The sequence below is a fragment of the Alosa alosa genome, chromosome 18 (genome assembly GCF_017589495.1).
Source record: "Alosa alosa isolate M-15738 ecotype Scorff River chromosome 18, AALO_Geno_1.1, whole genome shotgun sequence".
NCBI lineage: Eukaryota > Metazoa > Chordata > Actinopteri > Clupeiformes > Clupeidae > Alosa > Alosa alosa.
In genome coordinates this window covers 28,538,604-28,564,995 of record NC_063206.1, presented here as the reverse complement: position 1 = coordinate 28,564,995, position 26,392 = coordinate 28,538,604, and the positions used below count along the sequence as shown (strand labels likewise).

General features: G+C 39.8%; 3 protein-coding genes across 4 annotated transcripts in view; all 3 read left to right on the top strand.

Annotated features, from left to right (window-relative positions):
- The first annotated feature begins 40 nt into the window (after positions 1-40).
- On the top strand, positions 41-16,327 carry LOC125311261 (copper homeostasis protein cutC homolog). The gene is given in 10 exon segments (XM_048269150.1): positions 41-358; positions 2,391-2,461; positions 2,688-2,747; positions 13,003-13,212; positions 13,523-13,552; positions 13,715-13,791; positions 13,793-13,849; positions 14,165-14,192; positions 15,003-15,108; positions 15,786-16,327. Coding segments are annotated over 10 exon segments (768 nt in total). The 5' UTR covers positions 41-341; the 3' UTR covers positions 15,898-16,327.
- A 3,065-nt stretch (positions 16,328-19,392) lies between these two features.
- On the top strand, positions 19,393-21,714 carry LOC125311766 (copper homeostasis protein cutC homolog). 2 transcript variants are annotated; one of them, XM_048270081.1, is made up of 5 exons: positions 19,393-19,729; positions 20,032-20,067; positions 20,283-20,362; positions 20,678-20,705; positions 21,534-21,714. In XM_048270081.1, the coding sequence occupies exons 1-5, from the start codon at positions 19,567-19,569 to the stop codon at positions 21,641-21,643; spliced, it is 417 nt and encodes a 138-aa protein (XP_048126038.1). In that variant the 5' UTR covers positions 19,393-19,566; the 3' UTR covers positions 21,644-21,714. The 2 variants fall into 2 exon arrangements, with proteins under 2 accessions (XP_048126038.1, XP_048126037.1); XM_048270080.1 differs by having other exon boundaries at positions 19,399-19,729; positions 20,229-20,362; positions 21,534-21,702.
- Positions 21,715-24,619: 2,905 nt separating this feature from the next.
- abcc2 (ATP-binding cassette, sub-family C (CFTR/MRP), member 2) overlaps positions 24,620-26,392 on the top strand; it is a 45,443-nt gene continuing 43,670 nt past the window's right edge. Inside the window, exon 1 of the mRNA XM_048269355.1 lies at positions 24,620-25,151. Within this exon, the coding sequence (XP_048125312.1) occupies positions 25,110-25,151 (42 nt within the window). The 5' untranslated portion in view covers positions 24,620-25,109. The remainder of the gene's footprint in view (positions 25,152-26,392) is intronic.

The following is a 26,392-nucleotide window of genomic DNA, read 5'->3' as shown; positions in this document are numbered from 1 at the left end:
CTAGGAAGGAAGCATCTCCTTGGTAGAGATTTTCACTAGAAACTGACTAGAGCAAGCTTAATACCAAGCGATTGAAAATGCATTGCGGACTTACTATGAGTTTTCACTTTCCACTTTAAGTCTGCAAGAAGTCATGAATGGGTTCCGTATAAATGCCAATGGCTATGGCTCAGAAATAGACATACTTCGAATTTCTTCACCGAACCTTCAGTGATATGATATCCATTTGAAATTCATAGACTGTTAAAATTTAGCACACATAAACAACATTTACTGAAAGCCAATCAAAATCGCACGGTGGAGATAACGCGGGTTAAAGGTTGCGGCGTGCTCAATGCCCGATGTCCGAAGTTAGCAGGTAAACTTTGCAGCTGTCAAGAGTTTGGGAAACTTCATGCGGCATACTGTCTTTTATTTCTGTTTTAATATGTATTTTTTGCAAATTGTTTAAAGTCAACGACTCCATGTTTCTTTATCTGCAAGACAGTACTTGCATGGCAATGTGAATGTTCCATTAATGTTGCTCGTCATTTGTTTAGTAGCAAACGCCAATTAGCTAACATTTGCTTACTTTGTTAGCTAGCCTATCGGATTTATAGTTATCCTGTAGTCATTGGTATCTACTGCACGACCTGCATTTAATTACTACATTGATTGCAAGATATCCTCAGAGCATTCATAATTGTACTTATAACAGACCAATTAATAAAGTGGGACTTGCAACTACAGTGCTAAACTGTGTACTAATGAATGCTATATCGGAACTCCTATTACCGTCGGTCCCGTATTTCCACCGTCTTGCGTGTATGCGTCACTTAATATCAATTTCTATACAAACCAAGACAGCAGACTCCTAAAGAAACGCAACCACACACACCTTAGGTGTATCTAAATTAGCTATGTACCAAAAACGACATTTTACCGTGACTCAAATACAGTGTTGTAAGGCTGCATGTACACAACCGCTTGGTCTAACCGTTCATGTGCCGTTGAAACGGTGTAAATAGGCGACCCATCAGGCCAGCACTATAACTCCGAGCGTGCTAAACAAAATCGGATATTTCAGGCAGTAAATGCTCCCGTTAACAAACAAACCAGATTTTGTTCAAATCTACACACCTATGGCTACTGAAAAATGTCAGGTTAATTTAGCAAATGTTATTCTGAAGTGTTAAAAAAACATCGTTGTTTTAGAATTTCTGAACAAAAGTGGTGATAATTGGGGGTGTTACGATACATCTTATAGCTGGACATATAGATTCGGTATGTAACCTGCCGTTAAGTTTCAAGTGAGTTTTGATACCTACACTACTAGTCAAAAGCTTGGGGTCACTATGAAATTTCCATTCCACTCCATTATAGACAGAATACCAGCTTTCTTAATCAGGGTAGTAGTTTTCGAATTACATTATGTGCTTACATAATTGCAAACTGGTTCTCCAATGTTTTCTCAGTTAGCCTTTAAAAATGATATCAGATTAGTAAACAGAATGTGCCTTTGGAACATTGGATGAATGGTTGCTGATAATTGACACTCGCATGGTCATTGAACACCAAGTGCACCCTCAAGAAGGCACAACAACGCCTTTATTTTCTGAGGCGTCTTAAAAAGTTTGGCCTAAGTACCAGAGCACTTGTGAGTTTCTACCGATGCACCATTGAGAGCGTTCTTTCTTTTTGCATCACAGTGTGGTATGGGAGCACAACCTCCCATGACTGTAAACATTTGAAAAGAGTTGTCAAGTCAGCAGCCAGGATTACTGACGCTGACCTACCTGATCTCCACGACATTTACACTTCCCACTGCAAGAGAAAAGCTGATTGTATTATTAGAGACCCCAATCATCCCGCTCATGCTCTGTTCTCTCCCCTACCATCCGGGAGACGTTACCGGAGCATTAAATCCAGCACCACCCGTCTCAGTAATAGTTTTTTTTCCACAGGCGGTCAGACTGTTGAATAACTGATGCACTTTCTGTCTTGCACTATACACTTTATGTCTGTTTTTTTGTCTGTTATATGTCTCCTTGTCTGTTATACTGCATGTGAGTGATGGAGCAAAATGCATTTCATTGTATTGTAGGCCTACTAAATACATATGACAATAAACCCAACTTGAACTAATGGGCAATGTAGATATTGCATTAAAAATCAGCCATTTGTTTCTACAACAGTTGAGAACCCTTTTGCAATGTAAGCACATAATGTAATCTGAAAACTGTTACTCTGAACTGTTGTTACTCTGTTACTAAGAAAACAATGCAACTGATCTCAGCTGGTATTGTGTCTATAATGGAGTGGAATGGAAATTTTAAGTGACCCCAAACTTTTGACTGGATGTTCTGCACCATACTGCTGCTGTAGTGTTGACGGTCATCATTTCTTTCTAGGATGTCAGAGGGTTTTCTCATGGAAGTGTGTGTAGACTCTGTAGAGTCAGCCATTAATGCCGAAAGAGGAGGTAATGTCATACTCAGCATGCATCCCTCTCTCTCCCCTGTGTCATGGCGTCACACACTGTGTGTTAGCCTATCCAATGTTCCTTTGATAAGTATTTGAATTGATTCTTAAATTCTTGAAGAGCACACTATGTTACCTATCAGGCAATATTCAGATTCAGTGGAAGTCATTCAAAGCTATCTACACAGCTAAACTGTATGTTGTTTTCTTGGTATTTCCAAACAAAGGAGCTGGTCGCCTTGAGCTGTGCTCCAGTCTGCTAGAGGGAGGGATAACACCCAGCGTTGGTGAGTTATGCCTCTGAAAATAAAGGCATTACATCAGTTATCACACAAATACAAGTGACATGAGTCCAGAAATAGTCTTGTTTTGTCCACAAGGGAAATTTCCCTCTCAATACTTATATTTATATACTTATACAATCATGCAAACACATGCACATTGACACCTTCACCCCAAGCACCCTACTGTGCACACAATTACCACAAGCATATCTGCTAACACCCCTGCACAACCACATGCACACACACAGACACCACTGAGGAATTTTATTTAAAGATACAGTGGTAGAGGACCCAAAACACCTGCCATTGTGTACCCATTTCCAGGCCAGGGACCTACAAATTATGCGAATAGCTTTAAAAGCACTTCACAATATAGTACCCTCCAGAATTATTGGCACCTCTGCTAAAGTTGACTAAAACTGGTATAAAAAATAATCTGTTGGTGATTTATTGTAATTTCACAATGGAAAAAATAGGGGAAATTCAACCTTCAAGGGAAGCAAATTTATTTTAAGACAAAGGAAAATCTCATAAAGAAATACATTTTTTTTAACAAGAACATGTTGCTCCCAATTATTGGCACCCCTGAACAGCTTGTAATATTCACCTATGACACCCAATAAACTTGGAGAATACAAAGCAAGAGATAAGACTGTTCGTCTTTACAAAATCTTCCCAGATCGTCCAAATTCATAGGTCAACACTTGTGCATTCTCCTTTTTGACTCACCCCTGTTTTTCTATGGAGTTTAGATCAGGGGACTGAGATGGCAATGGCCAAAGCTTGATTTTGTGTTCAGTAAACCATATTTGTTTTGATCTGGACGTTTGTTTTGGTTCATTGATCTGATGAACGATCCAATCTTGGCCAACTTTTAGTGTCTTGGCAGAGATCAACAGAATGTTAAGGTTTTTCTTGATGTTCATGATACCATGCACCTTAATTAGATTCCCAAGGCCTTTGGGAATAAAAACAGCCCCTCCAGCATAATTATGTATGGGGTTCTTTTCAGTATAGTCATTCTTCTACGTACGCCAAACACACCTAAAGTGTTTGCAATTTTAATTTCATCTGACAATAGTGCAATTTTCATTTCATCTGACAATAGACCACACTTCCAGACAAAGTCACTGTACCGTTCAGTAACTCCTGCCGTTTACATTGGTAATTAAATGACTGGACAGGCTTTTACCTAGCATGCCCTTTAAATACGCTATTAGCAGTGAGGTCACTTTTGAAGATTTTTTGGGGGACTTGGTGACCCCAAGATGATGCCTTTATAGTACAGTACGCTGTGTTTGGAAAATAGGGTCCCGCTGGATTTTCATGTAAAAATTTTTTTTTTTTTGCTAATATAGAGTCTAAGGAACAAGATATTTTTTGTCCTCAAATTTTCACGATCCATCTTTAGTGTTTTTTTTTCTGTATGTTTTAAAATAAGCAATTATACAGTATCTAGTCTGAAAAGTGATTTTCACATTTTCTTCTAATTTTTTTGACAATTAATTCCACTTTTCGCACACAAAACCCCCAGATAATGTAGAAAGGTTGTTGCTTCTAAAACAATATCCATAGTTTTCAATCTTTGAGTGTCTGAAAAGTGTAAAAACATCTCCACCCTTGTTGCCTACAGTGGGTCCCAGTTAAGTTTGGACGGGTTCCTTCATGAATCACGCACCCCATTTTCTCAGCAGAAATGGCACAAACTGCAGTTGACACAAACAACCACAAGGTGTCACATAGGAGTTCTGCCACTACTCTTTTTGATGCGACTTGACTTACTGCTTCCATGACGCAGCGGGGGCACGGGAACTTAAATTGATCACGGTAGTTTAAGCTTACACTTGACAAAACATTCTAATATGAAAATGTAGATGCAATTGTTGTAAAATGGTGCAGCTCCTTTAAGAAAGCACCGTGCGCAGGGATGGAGAGAGAGAAAGCGAGAGGGGATATGTGTGTTAGAACTTAGATGCGTGTGGAAAAAGTATGTGCTGTTGAGACTGGAGTGAGTCATATTCAAAATAATGCAAAAAATAAATCCGCAGATAAAACCAATTATCCTCATTCATTGCAACCTCAGCATGCCTGCTTGCCGACGTTCAAACGAAAAAGATATCAAAGCACCTTTTGCGTTTGAATAGCACCAACAAATGTTTAAACAGCTGGACAAATGATTTAGCTAATTGATTATAGCCTGTACACCAGCAATTGTTGAACATTTACCTGTACAAGTACATTGTAGCCCAGCCTAACAGCATGTAGGAGAAAAACTGTAGAAATTTCACTTAAATTGCAACCGCAACATGCCTGCTTGCCGACGTTCAAACGACAACGAAAAAGATATCAAAGCAACAAGAGGGTTGAGTCTGAATGACGCTGAGTTTTAGACACAGAGTTTTTGAAGTTAAGAATTATTTTCGTATAAAAAAATGGCATTCTTCAATCTCCTTCACTGACGCCTATGGAAAAGGCTTAACGTCCCAAAACAACGATCAATGATCATCAAATTTCTCTCTCATATTGCTCCTCATAACCATCTATAAAAAAAGTGTTTTTTCTTTTCTTTTTGAGCACGTCCGAATCCCAGGACATAACGCACTGGACCTTATAATAGGCTCGAGATATAATTCCAAAGGGGGCAGATATGGGCCTACTGCACTTAAAACTTAAAAAGATTGAACGAAGCTTCCCGAACTTTGAAATTGCGATCAGTGACTGACATCGGGTGAACGAAGCTTTTCGAAGTTGAACAGGCTATTAAAAACTATTTGCGCACCTCATGTCACAGGAGAGACTGGGCTCTCCCTTCTATGAATTGAAAAAAACGTTATAGGCTACCTGCAAACTGGCCTATGATTTCATTGCTGAGTTTGCGGCAAAGCAATAAAATGATTTTTTTTTCCTGAGTCAGGATATACGAGTCAGTGTCATTTATTTGTCCAATGTTAGCCTACAGACCAGTAGCAATAGTTTGAATGTCGTGTGTGTTTCTACTCATTGACAAATACCGTTCAGCACAATGATCCATGCCCAATTAATTCCCCCTGTTAAAGTGTCCCCCTGGTAAAGCCTTTGTTACACTATTTGGTTTCGTGATGTAGCCTATAATAAACACCAAATGGCCAAATATGTGACTCAGCTAATAGTAAATAATAGTTATAGGCTATACAATTGAATTTCCCCTCTTAAATACAAGCTGATGTAGCTTATTAGACTAGGCTACTATTAAAATACACCGACGGTAGCCTTGGCTATGTGTAAAGTAAGCTATCGCATGATTTCATGCACGTAAGTGAAAAGGGCCTTGCATCTGTCAAGTTCGCACAGGGCCTCGCACCCCCTTGCAACGGCCCTGCAGCTCCTATGACAGCGAGGAAAAAAGTTAAAATACGTGATAAACCCGGGAAAAGTTGACAGGTTTGTTTCGGTCCCGGTGATTATTTGTGAAATTGTGCAAACGACAGCCTTTTCAAGCATTTCAAGGAAGAAGTCGTAGCATGCAAGCTCCCAAATTGACCCAGTAGCCTAAGGCATCAATAAATTGTTGGAAATGGGGAGGGTCATGCGTTTTTTCTCAATCACTTTGGAGGGTCATAGAAAAAAAAAATGCTGGTGAGGGAGGGTCACGTCTTTTTTGACTAACGCTCCCAAAACTCCTCCGGTAGCCCCTTAAATAAATAACGAACAGTCCCTAATTGATTAATAGCCTGTAGGCCCACCAGCAATAGTTGAACATTGACCTGTAGGCTACAGGACATTGACAGTAGCCCAGCCTAACAAGCAAATGTTGCAAAAGACCTCAAAAGACGCAATTAATCAGAAATAAATAATGTAATCTGCATTGCTTTATTTAACAAACTGCAAGCAACAAGAGGATTGAGTTCGCTGTGAGGCCAAACCCAAGAGCAGAGCCTATCTGTTAAGGCAGTCGATAGGCTATATGGTAACGAGCTGTGTGTGCCTGGAAAGACGATAGATGACGGCTCTGGTCATCCCATACCCTCCCCCTACTTCCTGTAGCCTACCATTATGAAGGCCTGCGGGGAGTAGCCTAAAACGACTCGTTGCCGTTTTGGGACATTAAGCTTTTCACGTTAAGCCCCCTTCCCCCATCCCCTTCTTTCACAAGCAGTGGGGGAGCGCGGGGCACAAAGTAACACTTTTTGGCTTTGGCTAAATATTTCTAAAATCATTTGAGTTTCACTAGTCACATGTTTTAACAAGCAACACTTGTTATTGAACTAGATAACAGACGTCGCAAAAAAAGCCCTCAAACCTGAAAACATGAGGCAAAAGTGCAAAACATCACAAAACTAACTAAACTAACACGCGCATATTTTTGTATTGCAATCATTGCAGCCTACAGTTGTAACAGCGTTACAACTAACTCCGCTGGGTCACGTTTCTTTTAAGAGAAGATAGTTCCTATGTGTTGACTACATGTTTCAAAACGGTGTTCATTTTTAGCCTACAAGACGATTATTAGTCAGTGAGCTGCACCCACAACTCAGTAATCGAAAGACAAGTTGCCTACCAGCTATTTACTTTGATGCCTTCAAAAGACGTTTTGCTGTAGATCTACGTGAAAACACATCCATACGGACTGAAAATTTGTGGAACACCGTCTCATAGTAATGTGGTTAACTGACCAATACAGTGGGTCCCAGTTAAAAATTGACACTTCATTCACGATCAAGGTGATTCACGCAGCTGGGTGAAATATAAGTACAACTGCAGCCGCTTGGGGGCAGCATAGTCCGCTGTGGCGTTCTGCGGTTGAACCGGACAGCAAGAGGCTGTGATTGGCCGAGCAAGGGCTGTGGGGGCAGTCGTGGCCTACTGGTTAGCGCTTCGGACTTGTTACCGGAGGGTTGCCGGTTCGAACCCCGACCAGTAGGCACGGCTGAAGTGCCCTTGAGCAAGGCACCTAACCCCTCACTGCTCCCCGGCGCGCTGTTGTTGCAGGCAGCTCACTGCGCCCGGGGATTAGTGTGTGCTTCACCTCACTGTGTGCTCACTGTGTGCTGAGTGTGTTTCACTAATTCACGGATTGGGATAAATGCAGAGACCAAATTTCCCTCACGGGATCAAAAGAGTATATATACTTATATACTTATATACTGTGATTGGCCGAGTTTTCAGTTTGTTTCTCTGTGTTTTTAGCAGCCTCTGCAACATGCTAGTCCACTGTAGCATAAGCTTTGTACATAATGTTAAACATAGCTTTGGATTCAGTGGCAAGATTTCTTGATTGTACAGTGCCTGTCTCTCAGTAATGTTTTAAAATGAGAGCTTCCTCAGCTGGCAGTAGACTTTGTCGGCAGTCATGAGAAGTTCGCTTGCTAACAGAACATGCTGCCCAGAAACCTCGTGAATAGTTATGTTTTTTTTACTACTTTCAGGCAGTTCTGAGTTCGAATCTAGGCAGGAGCAGAGCCGTATAAACTGGCCTAGGCCTATTTGTTAATATTTTTTGCAAAGTGTTGCTCCTGGCAAGACTTGTTTATAAGACGTTTGGTGATTAATTGATAGCTGTTTTTGTGACACGTTAAACGTTCTTTATAATGGCCTCTATCTGGGGAGTAAAAGCGACTTGTTGCCGTTTTGGGACATAAAGCTACGTTAAGCTTTTTCACGGCAGGGTGGTATGTGTTGTTAGGCCTACAGCTTCAGAAACACCGCTTCAGAAAGCTGCAGGGGAGCGCGGGGCACAAAGTAACTCGGGGTTAAATGTTAGTAGATTGCAGATGGTTGATCGGGACATATTGTATGTCAAAAAAGATTTCTTAATCTTTGCTTTTCTTGATGCTTTCCTTGACCTGCCATGTCATTCTATTGTCTACCTTAAGAGAAGTTTGTCTTGGAAATAATCTTATAATAGTACAGGCAACACAGTACACCACTAGGTGTCATAGGCATGGGTAGTTGAGTAAAGGTAGGCAAAATTAACAAAAAGAATATAAGGTACAAACAAACAAACAAACCACGGATGGCCTTCACAGCCCGAACTAATACAAAAAACAAATAACTCAAGGAAAAACATTGCTCAAACACTAAACCATGTGCATTTGCTCTCTTTAAAAGCAACGGGTTATTCACAGCCAACAGGCCGGGCATGCGAGAAGCAATGAATTCTTAGAATTAAGAATAAAGCCATGTTCTTCCAACAACAACCACAAACACCCATGCGCCAAAAATTTCAAATGACCGGCATTGTTCTCCCAGAGAGGAAGCTACGCATATGATCACCCACGGGTGGGCGTGTGCGCCAGCGCTGCAAGTCAGCTTTTCCACATACACACCTGGCTTTAAAAGTTCACTGTCCTGGTAGCATACCTATCTACTGCCAAGGCCTGAAGGGGATGGGGAGAATATTTACTTCTGCTACAGTGGCAGAGAACTCATGTGAAACAGACTGTGGGAGGTGGAAGGGGTTTGAATGCTGTCTGGTAGTATTATGAGTGGAACGTCTCTTCCCAATACAGCCTGATCTTATAGTGTGTGCCAATTCCATCAAGACACTCCACAATTTCATACTTGGTAGACACCCATGTATCCTGGATTTTGTGGCGACCGTGAAAATGGTTCTTGCAAAAGAGCTTACATGTACATTATATTTAGCAGACACTTCTTGACCAAAGTCACTTACATACTGTATGTCAGCTATATTACAAGGGATCACATTTTCCCTGGAGCAACTTGGGGTTAAGTGCCTTGCTCAAGGGCATAACAGTGAAAGCCGGGAATTGAACCGACAACTTTCAGGCTACTGCACACTAGCCCAGCTCCTTAACCACTACACTACCACTGCCCACTAGAAAAAGACTAGAGTGCCAGGTGGTAATATGGGTACAGTGTCAGGACCGCACACTGCAATCTCCCAGAAGAACTAAATTTATTGAGTTAAAACATAGCATAGCGTTTGACCCACCAGGGTCTTCATCAGGCCTGATAAGGCGAAGCGTTATTATGTGTTATGATTGCAGTGTGCGGACAACTACTCTTCTTTCCTTGATAAGCTTTTTTGTCCTGCACCTGGCCTCAGTGAGGTTGGATGTGCATACAACCACTTTGAAGAGGACTACAGTGTTAGGACCACCATGCCTACGATATGCCGCAGCCTCTTTTAAGTGTCTCCTAGCACTAGCATAGACAGAAGTCAGGTACTCTTGATGTTGCACCACCCAATCAGTCGGTGGACTATCCCTGTGGTCACCTCCAGTATTTCCAAGTAGGTGGTCGACTGGTAACTGTGGCTTCTGACCGAACATCAGCTCGTATGGGGAGTGCTGTGTGGACTGGTACATGGTGGTATTATAGGCGAACAGGAGCTGAGGGAGCAACTGGGGCCATTTACGTTTCTTTTCAGGGGGTAAGGTCCTGAGCAAGTCATGAAGTGTCCTGTTGAAACGTTCACATTGACCATTCCCCTCTGGAGGATAAGTGGTGGTTCTAGTCTTTGTTATGATGTAGGTGTCACACAGGTGCTTCAACAGCTCCCCCTCAAAGCAGCGCCCCTGATCAGAGTGGATTCTCCTTGGCACGCCATACAAATAGAATCATCTCTCAGTTAGAATCTATGGTGGAAGCTCTCTGATCAGGGGTGAGAAAGGCCTGGGTAAACTTTGAGAAAGCATTTGTGACTACCAGAAAATTCGCTTGTCCTGTGCTAGCCCAATCCAAGAGAGTAAAGTCAATGGAGATTATCTACAAAGGCTTAGTGGCTAACATATTTCCCAAAAAGGTTCTGGCTTGGGTTGTCTTGCTTTAGCAACCACACAGTGCTCACACTCAGATCACCACGTTTGCACCACGCTGTAACCCATCCTTCTCCTGTGACAGAACTGCCCCCAATCCTGCATGGCTTGCATCCGTCTCTAAGATAAAGGGACGACTGAAATCGGCATAACCTAGGACTGGCGCTTGAACAAGCCATTCTCTGAATCCAGAAAAAGTTCTGAAGGCAAACCTGAACTTGACTACATTCAATGTTAACTATCCAATATTCAGATGTCTGTAATTGAAATGTATGCAAATTAGTGCATAATTAATGAGATATTGTTAAATTACATCCCTAAACATATTTTCAGAAAACTTGTAATGCAAAATATTGTCTCTACATAAATAATCAACTAGTAAAGTTTCATAAGAATATCAAGGAGTTAATTTTTTTACCCTATTCACCCGTTCTATGTTGCCTATGGAGGCCAGTTTTAGGCATAAATGCTAATTAGCAGGTTTAAAACTAAAAAATCAGCTAAGTAAATATGATATTCAGAATCAGCACCCAAAAATTAGGCAGAATACCCTCTTTACCAGTGTTTTCTCACATTTGACCCCCAAGTGATAGTAGTCCCAGTCTTAACTAGATGTACACTTGAAGCGGTACAAAATATGACCTCCGCCCAGTCCAGCACATTTTTTCCACAAAAATAAACAAAAAGGCCTAAATTCAACTGTCTCACTAAATTGCATTATCCACACTCAATTCTCACTGGTATCTGCTAGACAACAAGTACCAAAACATGATTAGTTCATAGATTTCACATGTAAAATTAATTTTATACAACCCCACCCCCATCTTGCCTGTTCATAACTCTGAGAAATTCTTGAATTGTGTGCATGTGTGCGTGCACACGTTTATGTTTATGTGTGTGTGTGTGTGTGTGTGTGTGTGTGTGTGTGTGTGTGTGTGTGTGTGTTTGTCTTGTGTGTTTTGTGTGTGTGTTTGTGCATGTGCATGCATGCATACATATGTCTACTGTGTGAGTATGTGTCATACGTATGATTAGTGTGAATGTATGTGTGTGCGTGTGTATCTGTTTATGCACATGTGTGCACATGGAATGGGTTCTCAAGATATTCACAGAAAACTGTGTCTGCCCTACCCTCTTTTCGGGGGGGTCCAGTCCAGCGGGGGGGCTACAGATCAAAACGAAAAACGATGGTTCCATGCTATCCATGTGGGGTTACATGTCCACCAAGTTTCGTGTACCCCGGTCTTTCAGTGTCCCGGGAATCCTTGTTGGTGTACGGTCACTAAATGTACACATAAATCATTTTATTTTAAGGCCCCCCATGAACGAAAGTTCACAAAACTTGGCATGCATTCGGAAGGTGTCATAATGATCCTACACTTTCAATTTCGTGCAATTTTGACCATGTCAGCCAGAGATATTGTGATGAAAACACCTAAGTTTTTGCTTTTTAATTTTTAACTAGGTGGCGCTATACATGAAACAAGTGGTAATGGGATGGGTTGACATGCCCCCTTAAGACCAACATACAAAAAAAAGGTGGACCTCCTAGGCCCTACGGTTCTCGAGATATTCACAGAAAACTGTCTCCGGCCACCTACAGGCCAGTTGGTGTATAGTAACATAAATTAATTTATTGTGTGGCCCCGCATGAACGGAATTCCACGAAACTTGGTGTGCATTCAGAGGGTGTCATAATTTTGTGCAATTTTGACTATGTTAGGTCACAGATACCTGCGATTACAACACCTCATTTTTACTTTTTGTGTTTAACTAGGTGGGCTATACATGAAATGAGTGGTTATGGAATGGGTTGACATGGCCCCTTGAGATCAACATACAAAACAAAATGGTCCTCCTAAACCCTACGGTTCTCGAGATATTCACAGAAAACTGTGTCTGCCCTACCCTCCTTTCAGGGGGTCCAGTCCAGCGGGGGGGCTACAGATCAAAAAAAAAACGATGGTTCCATGCTATCCATGTGGGGTTACATGCCCACCAAGTTTTCGTGTCCCCGGTCTTTCAGTGTCCGGGAATCCTTGGACGGAAATTTGGACATGCGGGAAAAAAAAAAAATCTGACTAAACCTATATGACCGCCGCTTCAGCTGCGGCCCGGTCATAATTATGCATTATATAAATGATGATGTCATGTAAGTGTGAAAATGGATCGTGAAAATTTGAAGACAAAAAAAATCTTGTTCCTTAGACTCTATACTAGCAAAATATGCAAAAAAATAATTTTTTACAAGAAAATCCAGCGGAATTACACAAGACACCATACTATTATCTGTAACTCTCCAATAGTGGTTCTTATGGAATTTTTTAAAAAAGAAAATATCCCCACACTGTCTTCTTTGTGTGTGTGTGTAAATGTACCTGACAAAGCCAGAGTGGACGAAAAGTTGTACAATTAAATCACTTTTTGAATCAAAGAAGACGGTGTGTTGCAGAACCTTAAGTGCATAATTGTGTTCCATGAGCTGCCTTTCCCCATAGGCCTGTTGCAGGTAGTGAAGCAGTATGTCCGCATCCCAGTTTATGCCATGATCCGTCCCCGTGGCGGGGACTTCCTGTATTCCGACCGTGAGGTGGAGGTGATGAGGAAGGACATTGAGATGATGAAGAGCCATGGTGCAGATGGACTGGTGTTGGGAGCCCTGACTGAGGATGGAAAAGTAGATGCTGAGCTTTGCATGGAGCTGTTAGGTAAACTCCAGCACTAGAGGGGAACAAAAGCCTTATGGTGGTTAGAACCTGGGCTAAATGGAATTAAATCCACATTTTGCTGTGGCTTTTGGCTATTCTAGTGTGTGACTTAAAGGAAAAATATGTGGGCTCATTAATGGAAATCGTGTGATCTGGTTTAAATCCACTTATACTTATATCTGTGATACAAGCTAATGTTCAAATCATTTTGTAGTCTCAACAACCCTACTCAAAATTCAGATAGAATTGCCACTTTCGCTAAAATGGCTTGTTTTGTGGTTGAATTTGAATGTCTTTCAACAGCTGCCAGCCCGCCTCTTCCCTGTCACATTTCACAGAGGTAATTTGTAATTCACATGTTTGCTCGCACACAATACAACCATATCTCACTCCTAAAGTCGGCGTGAGCATAAGCACACCTATCCCATTTACATTACCTGTTGTGTTTTGGGAGTTTGTGTCTAAGAGATTTTAAAAGGGTTTCTGTTATCTGCCCTCACAGCCTTTGATATGGTCCACAATCCTGTCGTTGCCTTGGAAACTCTTATTTCTCTAGGCTTTGAGCGAGTGCTGACCAGCTGACCTTGACAGCTCTGTATTGGAGGGTCTTCCTCTCATCAAGAGGCTAGTGGAACAGGTATGAGCTTGCCCCAGTTTTCACACATTTGTCCTTCATTCCAATATCCTGTGATGATGAACTGATTTCAGTCAGTTTCCATTGGTCAGAACTATTGCCATGTTAGTCATCAGCCAGGCTAATCAAAAGTGTCTGATGGCTGATGTCAGCCCTCCGACTGAATCGCTAAAAAGCTTCAAGGAAGATAAAAATAGAGGTCAGTTTTCAGTCGGTTGGCTTTTATTCAGGCGGATTGTTTTTATTTATTTCATTTCAACTTTGCTTTATATGTAAAAACGTTACATTAGATTCACCTTTTCTGTATTTTTTCAACAGGCTAAGGGAAGAATAGTCATCATGCCAGGTGAGTTCACTTTGTAAATAAACTGTGTGAGTGTGTCCCTACATTTTTACAGAACTTTTCAAAACTTACATGTGTGGTATTTATGAAGGGGGTGGTGTGTGTGCGTGTGTGGAAAGGTATTAAAGTTTACATTTTAAACCTTTGTAGTGCAGAATCAGGAAGCGTTCACTCATTATTCTATTTTGGAAGTAAAATGGAAAAGTGGTATATGACTTTTTGAAGTTATAGTCACTTGCTAATTGAAAATTATCCCATATTTTCACCTATTTCAGGGATTAGGCTACAAAGACAAAGTTGACTTAATGGATAACGTGAAATGCAAAATGCAATAAAGATAAATGATTTGCAATAAACAATACGCCCTGTAACAGCGTTATTTGGACAGTAGGCTACTTACAAGGTCTGAACTAGATTTTATGAAACAATGGTTCCTTTGGTCACCTGCCGGTCATACATTTTCATCGGGTTGAAGCAGTCTACAGAAGTTTGAATGCACTCGGGGTTGGCCGCTGTGTTTGCTGACGATACGTCAAGTTCCTACGCTAAGCATCCACATCTTGCGCCAATGTCTTTTTAGCAAGTCATATACCACTTGTTTTTCCATTTTCCATTTCACTTCCAAAAAGAATAATGAATGAGCATAAAAGTACCACGGACCTTTCTCAAACATATCAACAGGAAGTTTTTTCATAGACTGAGCAGCACGATGACCAAATTTGATCCCTGTTGAGGTTTTTCTGGTATATTTTGACACAAACAATTCTTAAATGTTAATAAACATTAAATAAATATTGCTTTTTTCTGCTACAGGAGGTGGCATCACTGAGCGTAATCTGCAAAGAATTCTAGAAGGCTCTGGGGCTCAGGAATTCCACTGCTCTGCTCGTTCTAGTAAGGAATCAACCATGAAGTTCAGGTGAGGCATAAGAACAGTGGAACAGATGTTTTCTACATCGTTACACCGCATTCCTGTACTCCTCAGCCATGTACACAGCACAGTAAAGACCATAATATGCACTCTGATCAGTATTGTAAATGATTATTAATAGAGAGAAATGTATTATTTATGATAATTATAGTAATACTCACAGTTATTTTCTAGGCACTCTAAGATGCTTTGCATAATGCATACAGATATACATTGGAGAGTTACACAAGATAGATGGCAGTACATGACAACTGGAGCAGTGATTTACTAATAGAGGTGGTAGTTGTTTATTGTATGTTTAGATATGTCTTCATGATGTTAGTGCTCATTGGTAGCTACTTCCACAGAGGGTCATTTAAACGCATCCATCACGCTTTAAAATGTTGTTTTCCCCATCATGAATTATAGTAATATGAACTTTGCAACCTGAATAGCCTGAATTACATTACACATTTATTTACATATATATTCATTCTGATCATTTCACCTCATATCCTTCATTCATAATGTTTTTAAAAGGTCTTAAAGTTTTGAATTAAACGCTGTTACTCTGATTTCACTAAAAGAAGACAGTGAGTGGGTTGGGGGTGAGGTGAAGTGTGTTGGTGGGTGGGGATTGCCAAAATTGTAATACCTTTTTTTACCGTGTCTGCTTCATTGCGTAGGAACTCCAGTGTTAACATGGGAGCTGCTGTATCCATGCCTGAGTATTCCCTTAAAGTGGCTGATATGACCAAGGTCCGCACACTGAATGCCATCGCCAAAAACACTCTTTAGGGTGCTGCGGGCTGGTCCCCTTTGCACCCTCTTGGAACTGGTTCTTTCCTAATGGAGAGCAGAGACAGAATTTGGTGTAAATCATCAACAAGACAATGTTTCCACCAATAAAACTGGACATACTTGTGAAACCTTGATATGGGTTGACAAATCAAAAGAAGAAAAGAATCAGTATCTGTACTGTGATGTTTACAGAATGGTGAGAATAGATACAGTATGAGCTTCAGAGTTTTTGTTTGTGTACTCTGTCTTGTGGTTTGATGTTTTTTATCCTGACCTGTCGAAGATGGTATACATAGAGATTATGATCTGGTAGAAATTATAAATGATCTAAAATTACCTTTACAAATCATGTAGGTCATATGTCACAGAAAGATTGAATCTGAATAGAAAATTACACTGGTGAAATTAATAAAAAAAAATTCTCCAAGATCAGTATCTAGTATCTATGATATCAGAACATTTGGCTTTGATGAGCCACTGCCATGTGCTGTGTCACTGTTAGAATCACACACTACTATGATGTATAAGTATACTCTTTTGATCCCATGAGGGAAATTTGGTCTCTGCATTTATCCCAATCTGTGAATTAGTGAAACACACTCAGCACCATTGTGATGAGTGTGTTTGTGAATGTGCATGTGAATGAATAATGTATCAGTGTTTCCCATACACTGACTTATTTGTGGCGGCCCACCACAATATCAACATTGACTATCACGCAATGATTTTCCAGGTTGTACTACATTGTGCTTAAATCTGGTTAGCATCATAACCACGCTGTGCTAATTTGTTAAAAACTGTTGCATTCAGGTTAATTCTGCAAACCTACCACCACAAATAGAATTCAATTCTGTGGGAAACACTGTGGATCGTAAATATACATTATTATCTTCAAAATAAATATCCTCAAAAAAACCGGGCCATAAGTATTCATACCCCTATGTTAAATTCCCATAAAGGCAGGCATATTTTTATTTTTAAAGGCCAGTTATTTCATGCATCCTGATAAAGTTCCCTTGGCCTTTGGAATTAAAATAGCCCCACATCATCACATACCCTTCACCATATCTCACGATTAGCATGGGGTACTTTCCATAAGATCATCTCTCAATGCAAATCAAACCATCTATTAGGCTAACTGAAATAAAACCATGCCAATCTCTAGGTATGGTGAATCTAAACGAACCAAAACCATGAGAGCTCATGGCTGGCATAAATGAGAACTAGGCTTGTGTCTATGAACTTGCAATCTGACTGCTATTATACAGTGCTGCTTGATGAGTGTTTGTTTTTGTGTGTGAACTACTTCTCTGTGTGGTTTCTTGCCAGCTACAGTAAGTGAGCAGCAGCGAAGAGAGATGTGTGTGTATCGGCAGAGAGCCGCTGAGAAAGAGGCCGAGAATATTATGTAAAATATCATACAGAGTAAAAACAGATAATGCAGAGATTGTTACAATGGTGTTGCTACTGTAGGGTACATATGATGGTTGCTATGCCAAATAAAGTGGTTTGCTATACTGGTTGCTAGGGTAATCATGTTGGTTGCTACAGTAGGTTGACATTGTAGTGGTGGTTGCTAGGTTGTTGCTAGGGTAAATGATATGGTTTCTAGGGTGTTGCTGGGGTTCTTATGGTGTTTTTTATGCAAGGGGATGGGGTTCTTATGGTGGTTTTAATGCAGGGGATGAAGTGTTTCTTGTTTGCCATGCCACTCATCTCTACATACCTATTTACCTATCAGTGGATGATTAGTCTGTTAGCCACTCCCTACTGATAAGGTGCTAACGGTTCATATCCCTCAGTGATTGTTGCCACAACCACAGCTTCATCTCTTATTCTCACTTTCAGAGTGGATGTCTGACTTCTTTTGTTTTGTTTTTTATATTATAAATGCCTGTTGCTGTAATGTGGGCTGCATTGTACATTGAATACTGCTGTGTCCTTGAGCTCCAACACCATTCTGAACGACTGATGTCATCCATGTGATTATCAAGTGTGATGCAATGATTAACTGCAAACATTGCAAGTGGGCTGGGGGTTATCACATTGGGGAAATTCATTTCAAACAACACAACCTCTATCAAGTCAATGTCATCTCTTTCAATTCAATAAAGCACTTGATAGTTATTTCTGTATGATATATATATATATATATTTTCATTTTCATTAACTGGTTAAATATAGCTTATGTATTATCACAGTTGGCCCTTCCAAGTTAATAGAGCTAAACACGGCTACTGAATTGTATGTTATCTCTGTGATTCATATGTATAGTCCTAACCTCTGAAGGGATCTTGTGAGGAGTTAGATGCACCTTGACTGCATATGTATGACTGTTGTGTCCACGTGAGGATGAGTGGAGGCCATGGGACTTCCCTGCCTGCTAACCCCATAGGGTGGGAGCATGTGAGTGAGCACTTATTTAATGAGCACCTTAGTGTTTCATATAATGGCCATGGGATTGCAATTTATCTTAAATCTCAACAAACAATCACTGGCATGTTTATATTCAACCATTTTGTATATCTTTATCAATATGGTGAGGATATTTATAGGGTTAAAAATCTATTTTCATAGTATGTATTACAGATGATGGGATGGGTTGACATGCCCCCTTAAGACCAACATACAAAAAAAAGGTGGACCTCCTAGGCCCTACGGTTCTCGAGATATTCACAGAAAACTGTCTCCGGCCACCTACAGGCCAGTTGGTGTATGGTAACATAAATGAATTTATTGTGTGGCCCCGCATGAACGGAATTCCACGAAACTTGGTGTGCATTCAGAGGGTGTCATAATGATCCTACACTTCCAATTTTGTGCAGTTTTGACTATGTTAGGTCACAGATACCTGCGATTACAACACCTCATTTTTACTTTTTTGTGTTTAACTAGGTGGCGCTATACATGAAATGAGTGGTTATGGAATGGGTTGACATGGCCCCTTGAGATCAACATACAAAACAAAATGGTCCTCCTAAACCCTACGGTTCTCGAGATATTCACAGAAAACTGTGTCTGCCCTACCCTCCTTTCAGGGGGTCCAGTCCAGCGGGGGGGGGCTACAGATCAAAACGAAAAACGATGGTTCCATGCTATCCATGTGTGGTTACATGCCCACCAAGTTTCGTGTCCCCCGGTCTTTCAGTGTCCCGGGAATCCTTGACGGAAATTTGGACATGCGGGAAAAAAAAAAAAATCTGACTAAACCTATATGACCGCCACTTCGCTGCACGGCGGTCATAATTATGCATTATATAAATTATGATGTCATGTAAGTGTGAAAATGGATCGTGAAAATTTGAAGACAAAAAAAATCTTGTTCCTTAGACTCTATACTAGCAAAATATGCAAAAAAATAATTTTTTACAAGAAAATCCAGCGGAATTACACAAGACACCATACTATTATCTGTAACTCTCCAATAGTGGTTCTTATGGAATTTTTTAAAAAGAAAAATATCCCACACTGTCTTCTTTGTGTGTGTGTGTAAATGTACCTGACAAAGCCAGAGTGGACGAAAAGTTGTACAATTAAATCACTTTTTGAATCAAAGAAGACGGTGTGTTGCAGAACCTTAAGTGCATAATTGTGTTCCATGAGCTGCCTTTCCCCATAGGCCTGTTGCAGGTAGTGAAGCAGTATGTCCGCATCCCAGTTTATGCCATGATCCGTCCCCGTGGCGGGGACTTCCTGTATTCCGACCGTGAGGTGGAGGTGATGAGGAAGGACATTGAGATGATGAAGAGCCATGGTGCAGATGGACTGGTGTTGGGAGCCCTGACTGAGGATGGAAAAGTAGATGCTGAGCTTTGCATGGAGCTGTTAGGTAAACTCCAGCACTAGAGGGGAACAAAAGCCTTATGGTGGTTAGAACCTGGGCTAAATGGAATTAAATCCACATTTTGCTGTGGCTTTTGGCTATTCTAGTGTGTGACTTAAGGGAAAAATATGTGGGCTCATTAATGGAAATGCGTGTGATCTGGTTTAAATCCACTTATACTTATATCTGTGATACAAGCTAATGTTCAAATCATTTTGTAGTCTCAACAACCCTACTCAAAATTCAGATAGAATTGCCACTCGCTAAAATGGCTTGTTTTGTGGTTGAATTTGAATGTCTTTCAACAGCTGCCAGCCGGCCTCTTCCTGTCACATTTCACAGAGGTAATTTGTAATTCACATGTTTGCTCGCACACAATACAACCATATCTCACTCCTAAAGTCGGCGTGAACGCAGCACACCTATCCCATTTACATTACCTGTTGTGTTTTGGGAGTTTGTGTCTAAGAGATTTTAAAAGGGTTTCTGTTATCTGCCCTCACAGCCTTTGATATGGTCCACAATCCTGTCGTTGCCTTGGAAACTCTTATTTCTCTAGGCTTTGAACGAGTGCTGACCAGCGGCCTTGACAGCTCTGTATTGGAGGGTCTTCCTCTCATCAAGAGGCTAGTGGAACAGGTATGAGCTTGCCCCAGTTTTCACACATTTGTCCTTCATTCCAATATCCTGTGATGATGAACTGATTTCAGTCAGTTTCCATTGGTCAGAACTATTGCCATGTTAGTCATCAGCCAGGCTAATCAAAAGTGTCTGATGGCTGATGTCAGCCCTCCGACTGAATCGCTAAAAAGCTTCAAGGAAGATAAAAATAGAGGTCAGTTTTCAGTCGGTTGGCTTTTATTCAGGCGGATTGTTTTTATTTATTTCATTTCAACTTTGCTTTATATGTAAAAACGTTACATTAGATTCACCTTTTCTGTATTTTTTCAACAGGCTAAGGGAAGAATAGTCATCATGCCAGGTGAGTTCACTTTGTAAATAAACTGTGTGAGTGTGTCCCTACATTTTTTACAGAACTTTTCAAAACTTACATGTGGTATTTATGAAGGGGGTGGTGTGTGTCGTGTGTGGAAAGGTATTAAAGTTTACATTTTAAACCTTTGTAGTGCAGAATCAGGAAGCGTTCACTCATTATTCTATTTTGGAAGTAAAATGGAAAAGTGGTATATGACTTTTGAAGTTATAGTCACTTGCTAATTGAAAATTATCCCATATTTTCACCTATTTCAGGGATTAGGGCTACAAAGACAAAGTTGACTTAATGGATAACGTGAAATGCAAAATGCAATAAAGATAAATGATTTGCAATAAACAATACGCCCTGTAACAGCGTTATTTGGACAGTAGGCTACTTACAAGGTCTGAACTAGATTTTATGAAACAATGGTTCCTTTGGTCACCTGCCGGTCATACATTTTCATCGGGTTGAAGCAGTCTACAGAAGTTTGAATGCACTCGGGGTTGGCCGCTGTGTTTGCTGACGATACGTCAAGTTCCTACGCTAAGCATCCACATCTTGCGCCAATGTCTTTTTAGCAAGTGACTATAGAACTTCATCAAGTCATATACCACTTGTTTTTCCATTTTCCATTTCACTTCCAAAAAAGAATAATGAATGAACGCAAAAGTACACGGACCCTTCTCAAACATATCAACAGGAAGTTTTTCATAGACTGAGCAGCACGATGACCAAATTTGATCCCTGTTGAGGTTTTTCTGGTATATTTTGACACAAACAATTCTTAAATGTTAATAAACATTAAATAAATATTGCTTTTTTCTGCTACAGGAGGTGGCATCACTGAGCGTAATCTGCAAAGAATTCTAGAAGGCTCTGGGGCTCAGGAATTCCACTGCTCTGCTCGTTCTAGTAAGGAATCAACCATGAAGTTCAGGTGAGGCATAAGAACAGTGGAACAGATGTTTTCTACATCGTTACACCGCATTCCTGTACTCCTCAGCCATGTACACAGCACAGTAAAGACCATAATATGCACTCTGATCAGTATTGTAAATGATTATTAATAGAGAGAAATGTATTATTTATGATAATTATAGTAATACTCACAGTTATTTTCTAGGCACTCTAAGATGCTTTGCATAATGCATACAGATATACATTGGAGAGTTACACAAGATAGATGGCAGTACATGACAACTGGAGCAGTGATTTACTAATAGAGGTGGTAGTTGTTTATTGTATGTTTAGATATGTCTTCATGATGTTAGTGCTCATTGAGCGCTACTTCCACAGGGTCATTTAAACGCATCCATCACGCTTTAAAATGTTGTTTTCCCCATCATGAATTATAGTAATATGAACTTTGCAACCTGAATAGCCTGAATTACATTACACATTTATTTACATATATATTAATTCTGATCATTTCACCTCATATCCTTCATTCATAATGTTTTTAAAAGGTCTTAAAGTTTTGAATTAAACGCTGTTTAAAAGTTAATAGAGCTAAACACGGCTACTGAATTGTATGTTATCTCTGTGATTCATATGTATAGTCCTAACCTCTGAAGGGATCTTGTGAGGAGTTAGATGCACCTTGACTGCATATGTATGACTGTTGTGTCCACGTGAGGATGAGTGGAGGCCATGGGACTTCCCTGCCTGCTAACCCCATAGGGTGGGAGCATGTGAGTGAGCACTTATTTAATGAGCACCTTAGTGTTTCATATAATGGCCATGGGATTGCAATTTATCTTAAATCTCAACAAACAATCACTGGCATGTTTATATTCAACCATTTTGTATATCTTTATCAATATGGTGAGGATATTTATAGGGTTAAAAATCTATTTTCATAGTATGTATTACAGTTTTTTTAAATCGCTAACAACGCTTACCTATACTTTAGATAGAATTTTCTTCTCAAAAATACATGTTGTTAAATATATACTAACTCTTAATTTCAAAACAGAACACAGCTTTCTCTGCACACTATAACTTTACCAAAACATTGGAAATCTGACTCAAAATGAAATTATTCTGTCAAAGAATAACACTTGTTTTCACTTCACAAGGTACATGCAGTCAATCAAAGTACATGGTTTCAAAATACTGGCTATTGTTGACATTACAAAACTGCATACACTTTTAAGTTTCAGTTTTACAGGTATTTGCATGCAATCCACCGTTTTTACACTAAATTTCTTGGTTGGGAATTGTATGGCCACATGTAATGTTCACATTCAAAAGCATTCCAGTAAAAAGCAAATCATTTTTTTCCCCTTTACTGTTTACTACAGGAGGTACAGTAGACATACTGTTTACAGTATGATAGAACAGAAAAAGTTTTACAGTATTGCTTACAGTGAACAAAATATCCATGAAACACACAAGAGCATTCTGAACAAAAAATAAAAATAAAAAAGCCCAGATGAAAGGGGGACTACTGTAAAAAAAAGCACAAAATTACTGTATCTAATCTCTGCGATCTTCAGAGTTAGGCCACACATCGCATCTGATATTATCCAAGGCGATGCAAAACCATTTGGTAGCAGAAGCAGAGGTTTTTATACTGTATCCAAGGTTTGAAATATTGTGTTTGCTATTGTGGGATGTTGTGTGTTAACATTCGTAAATACTACAAAAACAATCCATAGTTTTGCTGGGAGGTATAGCTTGTTTGTTAAGAAAATTTAAGCATTGTGGAAATGTGTTCACTGACTGCATATTGTGTGAAAACAACATGAAATGTGTGAAAGGTATGGCCATAAAAGACAGATGCTGTGCTAATTGTGTTTAGAGTTTTGAAAATGTGATAAAACTGGTTAGACAAACGCTTGTTAGCGACTGAAAAAAACTGTAACCTGTTGATTATTTTCTAGATTAACCGATTAGTTGTTTGGTCTATAAAATTACAGAAAATATTGAAAAAAGCCCAAGAGGAAATCCTTAATTTTTTTAGTCCATGTGTCGGGACAGCCTGTCTGAGTAGAGTTTCTCAGGGAGCACTGAAGGAAGGGGTGAGATACCTCTCTGATGTGTTTTCTTTGGTTCATTGTTTCAATACAATGTAACTTGCTTTTACAAAAGTGTCTTCTAAAAAACATAAGCATATTTTTTTTACATCCAGCATCGCTTACCCTACCTTTAACAATTAATCTGATAATCGGTTCATTGTTGCAGCCATAGTATTTATGCATTTGTGTTTCCTGGACATCCAACAATTTGATTTGAACATTCTGTTCTACATTTATGTTCTGTCTGCTGAGCTGGATATAAAGTATTTTTAGTAAGTAAGGTTTAGTAATGTTTGTCTTGCAAGGCACAAGTCCTGGGCCACAGGAGTGTGTGCTAACTATAATTCAGATACCTTATCATAAAAGGCTGCACCTATTGGGCTTTCACTGTTATCATATAGTTTATTGTTATTGCATTAGTTCGATATTTCATAGGCTTTTCAAGATGAATTGCCCAGGGGATGTGCCTCTTGTGTTCTGAGAAAAAATTATCACATAACTGAATGACTATGCATATGCCAGCATTGGACCTAAACAGATGGGGGGTTTTAGGCTTGCATTCCTGAAGCGGAAATGGCAGATTCGGATGGACCAATTTAGGGAACTACATTCAAGTTCCCTGATTTCTTTTCTTTTCTTGTCTTTTCTTTCCTCTTTCTATTTTTTTTTTGGTGCCACTGAACATTACTTGCATGTCAAAGAAGTGTTTTCCAGGAACACATGGAAGGCAGAGATTGTTGTGCTTGGCTTAATTGAGCACCCCCCTCCCTTCCCCCCTTTTCCTTTTCCTGCACCCCACCACTCACACACACCACCACTTCCATTCCCCACCCTTTGCCTTTCTGTCCCCCTACCCCACCCACACACAGACACAGGCACAAACGCTTATTCACAGTCAGCCTGTGTGGACTTTAAACAGCTTTATGAAAAGTGATCAGTGGATAACAAATCAAGTTTTTGAAGACCAAAGGAAGGGGCTGTTCCCCTTTTGCACTCGTGGTTTGGAGAGAGAGACCGCCTTCTTTTTCCTTTTGTTTATATAGAAAATGGTCTGGATGTGTTTAAGACTGCACACACTTCCACAAAAATTGAAGACGTCCACCACGGGATTGCCTTTTAGCCTGGAAAGGAGATAGGTCCTATCACTAAAAGAGATTAAGCATTAACTCAGGCACTCTCAAAGTGCACACAGACACCCATTGAAGGACCCATTGAAGTTTTCACTAGTGTGAGTGTGTGTTCAAAGGTTTTTATGGCTTTCAGTCTTGCTGAATCACTGCTTGCTATAGGCTTTAAGAGGAATACGCTCCGGCTGGACTAGTGGACACCTCGGACTTCTGGGGCATCTCTTTCAGTTTTCCCCAATCCAGGGGGAAAAAGTGGAAACATGTCAGCTGCTCTCGATGAATTCTGTGGCTCCATTTTCTGGGTGAGTTGACCTGAAAATGCATCACTGTCAGATATTGTTTTTCTGGACCATGTCATCTGTGCTTTTTTTCTTCCCCTCTGTCTCTGTCAAAATTAAAGTCGGCTTTCTCCTGTTATATTTCAAATGGATCCAAGTGTTATCCACTGTCATAGTAGCTATGCAGTATGAATGTTAATTTTAGTTATGAATATGGTACATAGTGAAAGTTATGAGCTACATGGTGATGATTTCTCTATAATCATTGTTTAATTGGATAATTATTAAAATAATCTTATGGATATCATCTAAATAAGGGTTTGAATCTGCACTGAAGAAGATGATCTGTACAAACAAAACACTTTCGTCACTAGTTAGAGTTTAAATCCTCTCAAACCGTCAAAGCAGTCTCTCAGAAGTTGTTTAATGTCCTATTTGCTTAGTTTATTTAGGAAAATCAATGTTACACGGGGTGCTTCTGTTTCTGTTTTTATCCCAATAGTGTGCCTGAATTACGTATAAGCTATAAACTGATATTTTATCATGGCATTAAATAAACTTGTGTTGATATGCAAATGAATAATAATAAGGAAAAAGAGGATCATGTTGTATTTGTCAAATCTGTATACTACAGACACACTAATTGACTTATTGACTTGACACTAAAGTCTTTGCTTTGCTTTTTTTTACAAACATGTGTATTGTATGCACTAATCGCTGTGAAGTTCAGCAACAGTCAATAGTCTCTTAGACAGATAGATAGATACTTTATTGATCCCCAGGGGAAATTCAAGGTCTCAGCAGCAGCATACATACAACACAAACACATTCTTTAACAGCAGAAAGAGTAATTAAAGTATATAATATAAAAACACAACTAAGCAGTAAGGACAGTAGAAGATAAAGAATATGCTAAATATACTAAAATACAAATTATACTAACACTTAATACAATATATAAAAATATACAAATTACAAAAATACAAATTATACTAACACTTAATCTAAATCAATTCTAAAAACAGTATCCACATAGTGGTGATTAATAAATCAGAGGCGCTTGCAATGACTGAGGCAGGGACTGAGCCTGTGATTCTCTGTGCATAGTAAGGTATGGTAAGGTGCTCTGTGTGAATGAGTGTCATGGTGGTAGTGCAATGGTGATAGTGGTCATGGTGATAGTGCAAATGAGTAAGTCAACAGTGCAACAATGCAGAAATAAAGTAAAGTAAAGTCTATATATTTATATATTTAACTATTTAAGA

Coding starts and splice junctions, on each gene's coding strand:
- LOC125311766 (XM_048270080.1), top strand. CDS start 19,567: ATGATCCGTCCCCGTGGCGGGGACTTCCTGTATTCCGACCGTGAGGTG. Junction 20,363..20,677: donor TCAAGAGGCTAGTGGAACAG/GTATGAGCTTGC, acceptor TTTTTTCAACAG/GCTAAGGGAAGAATAGTCAT. Junction 20,706..21,533: donor AAGAATAGTCATCATGCCAG/GTGAGTTCACTT, acceptor TTTCTGCTACAG/GAGGTGGCATCACTGAGCGT.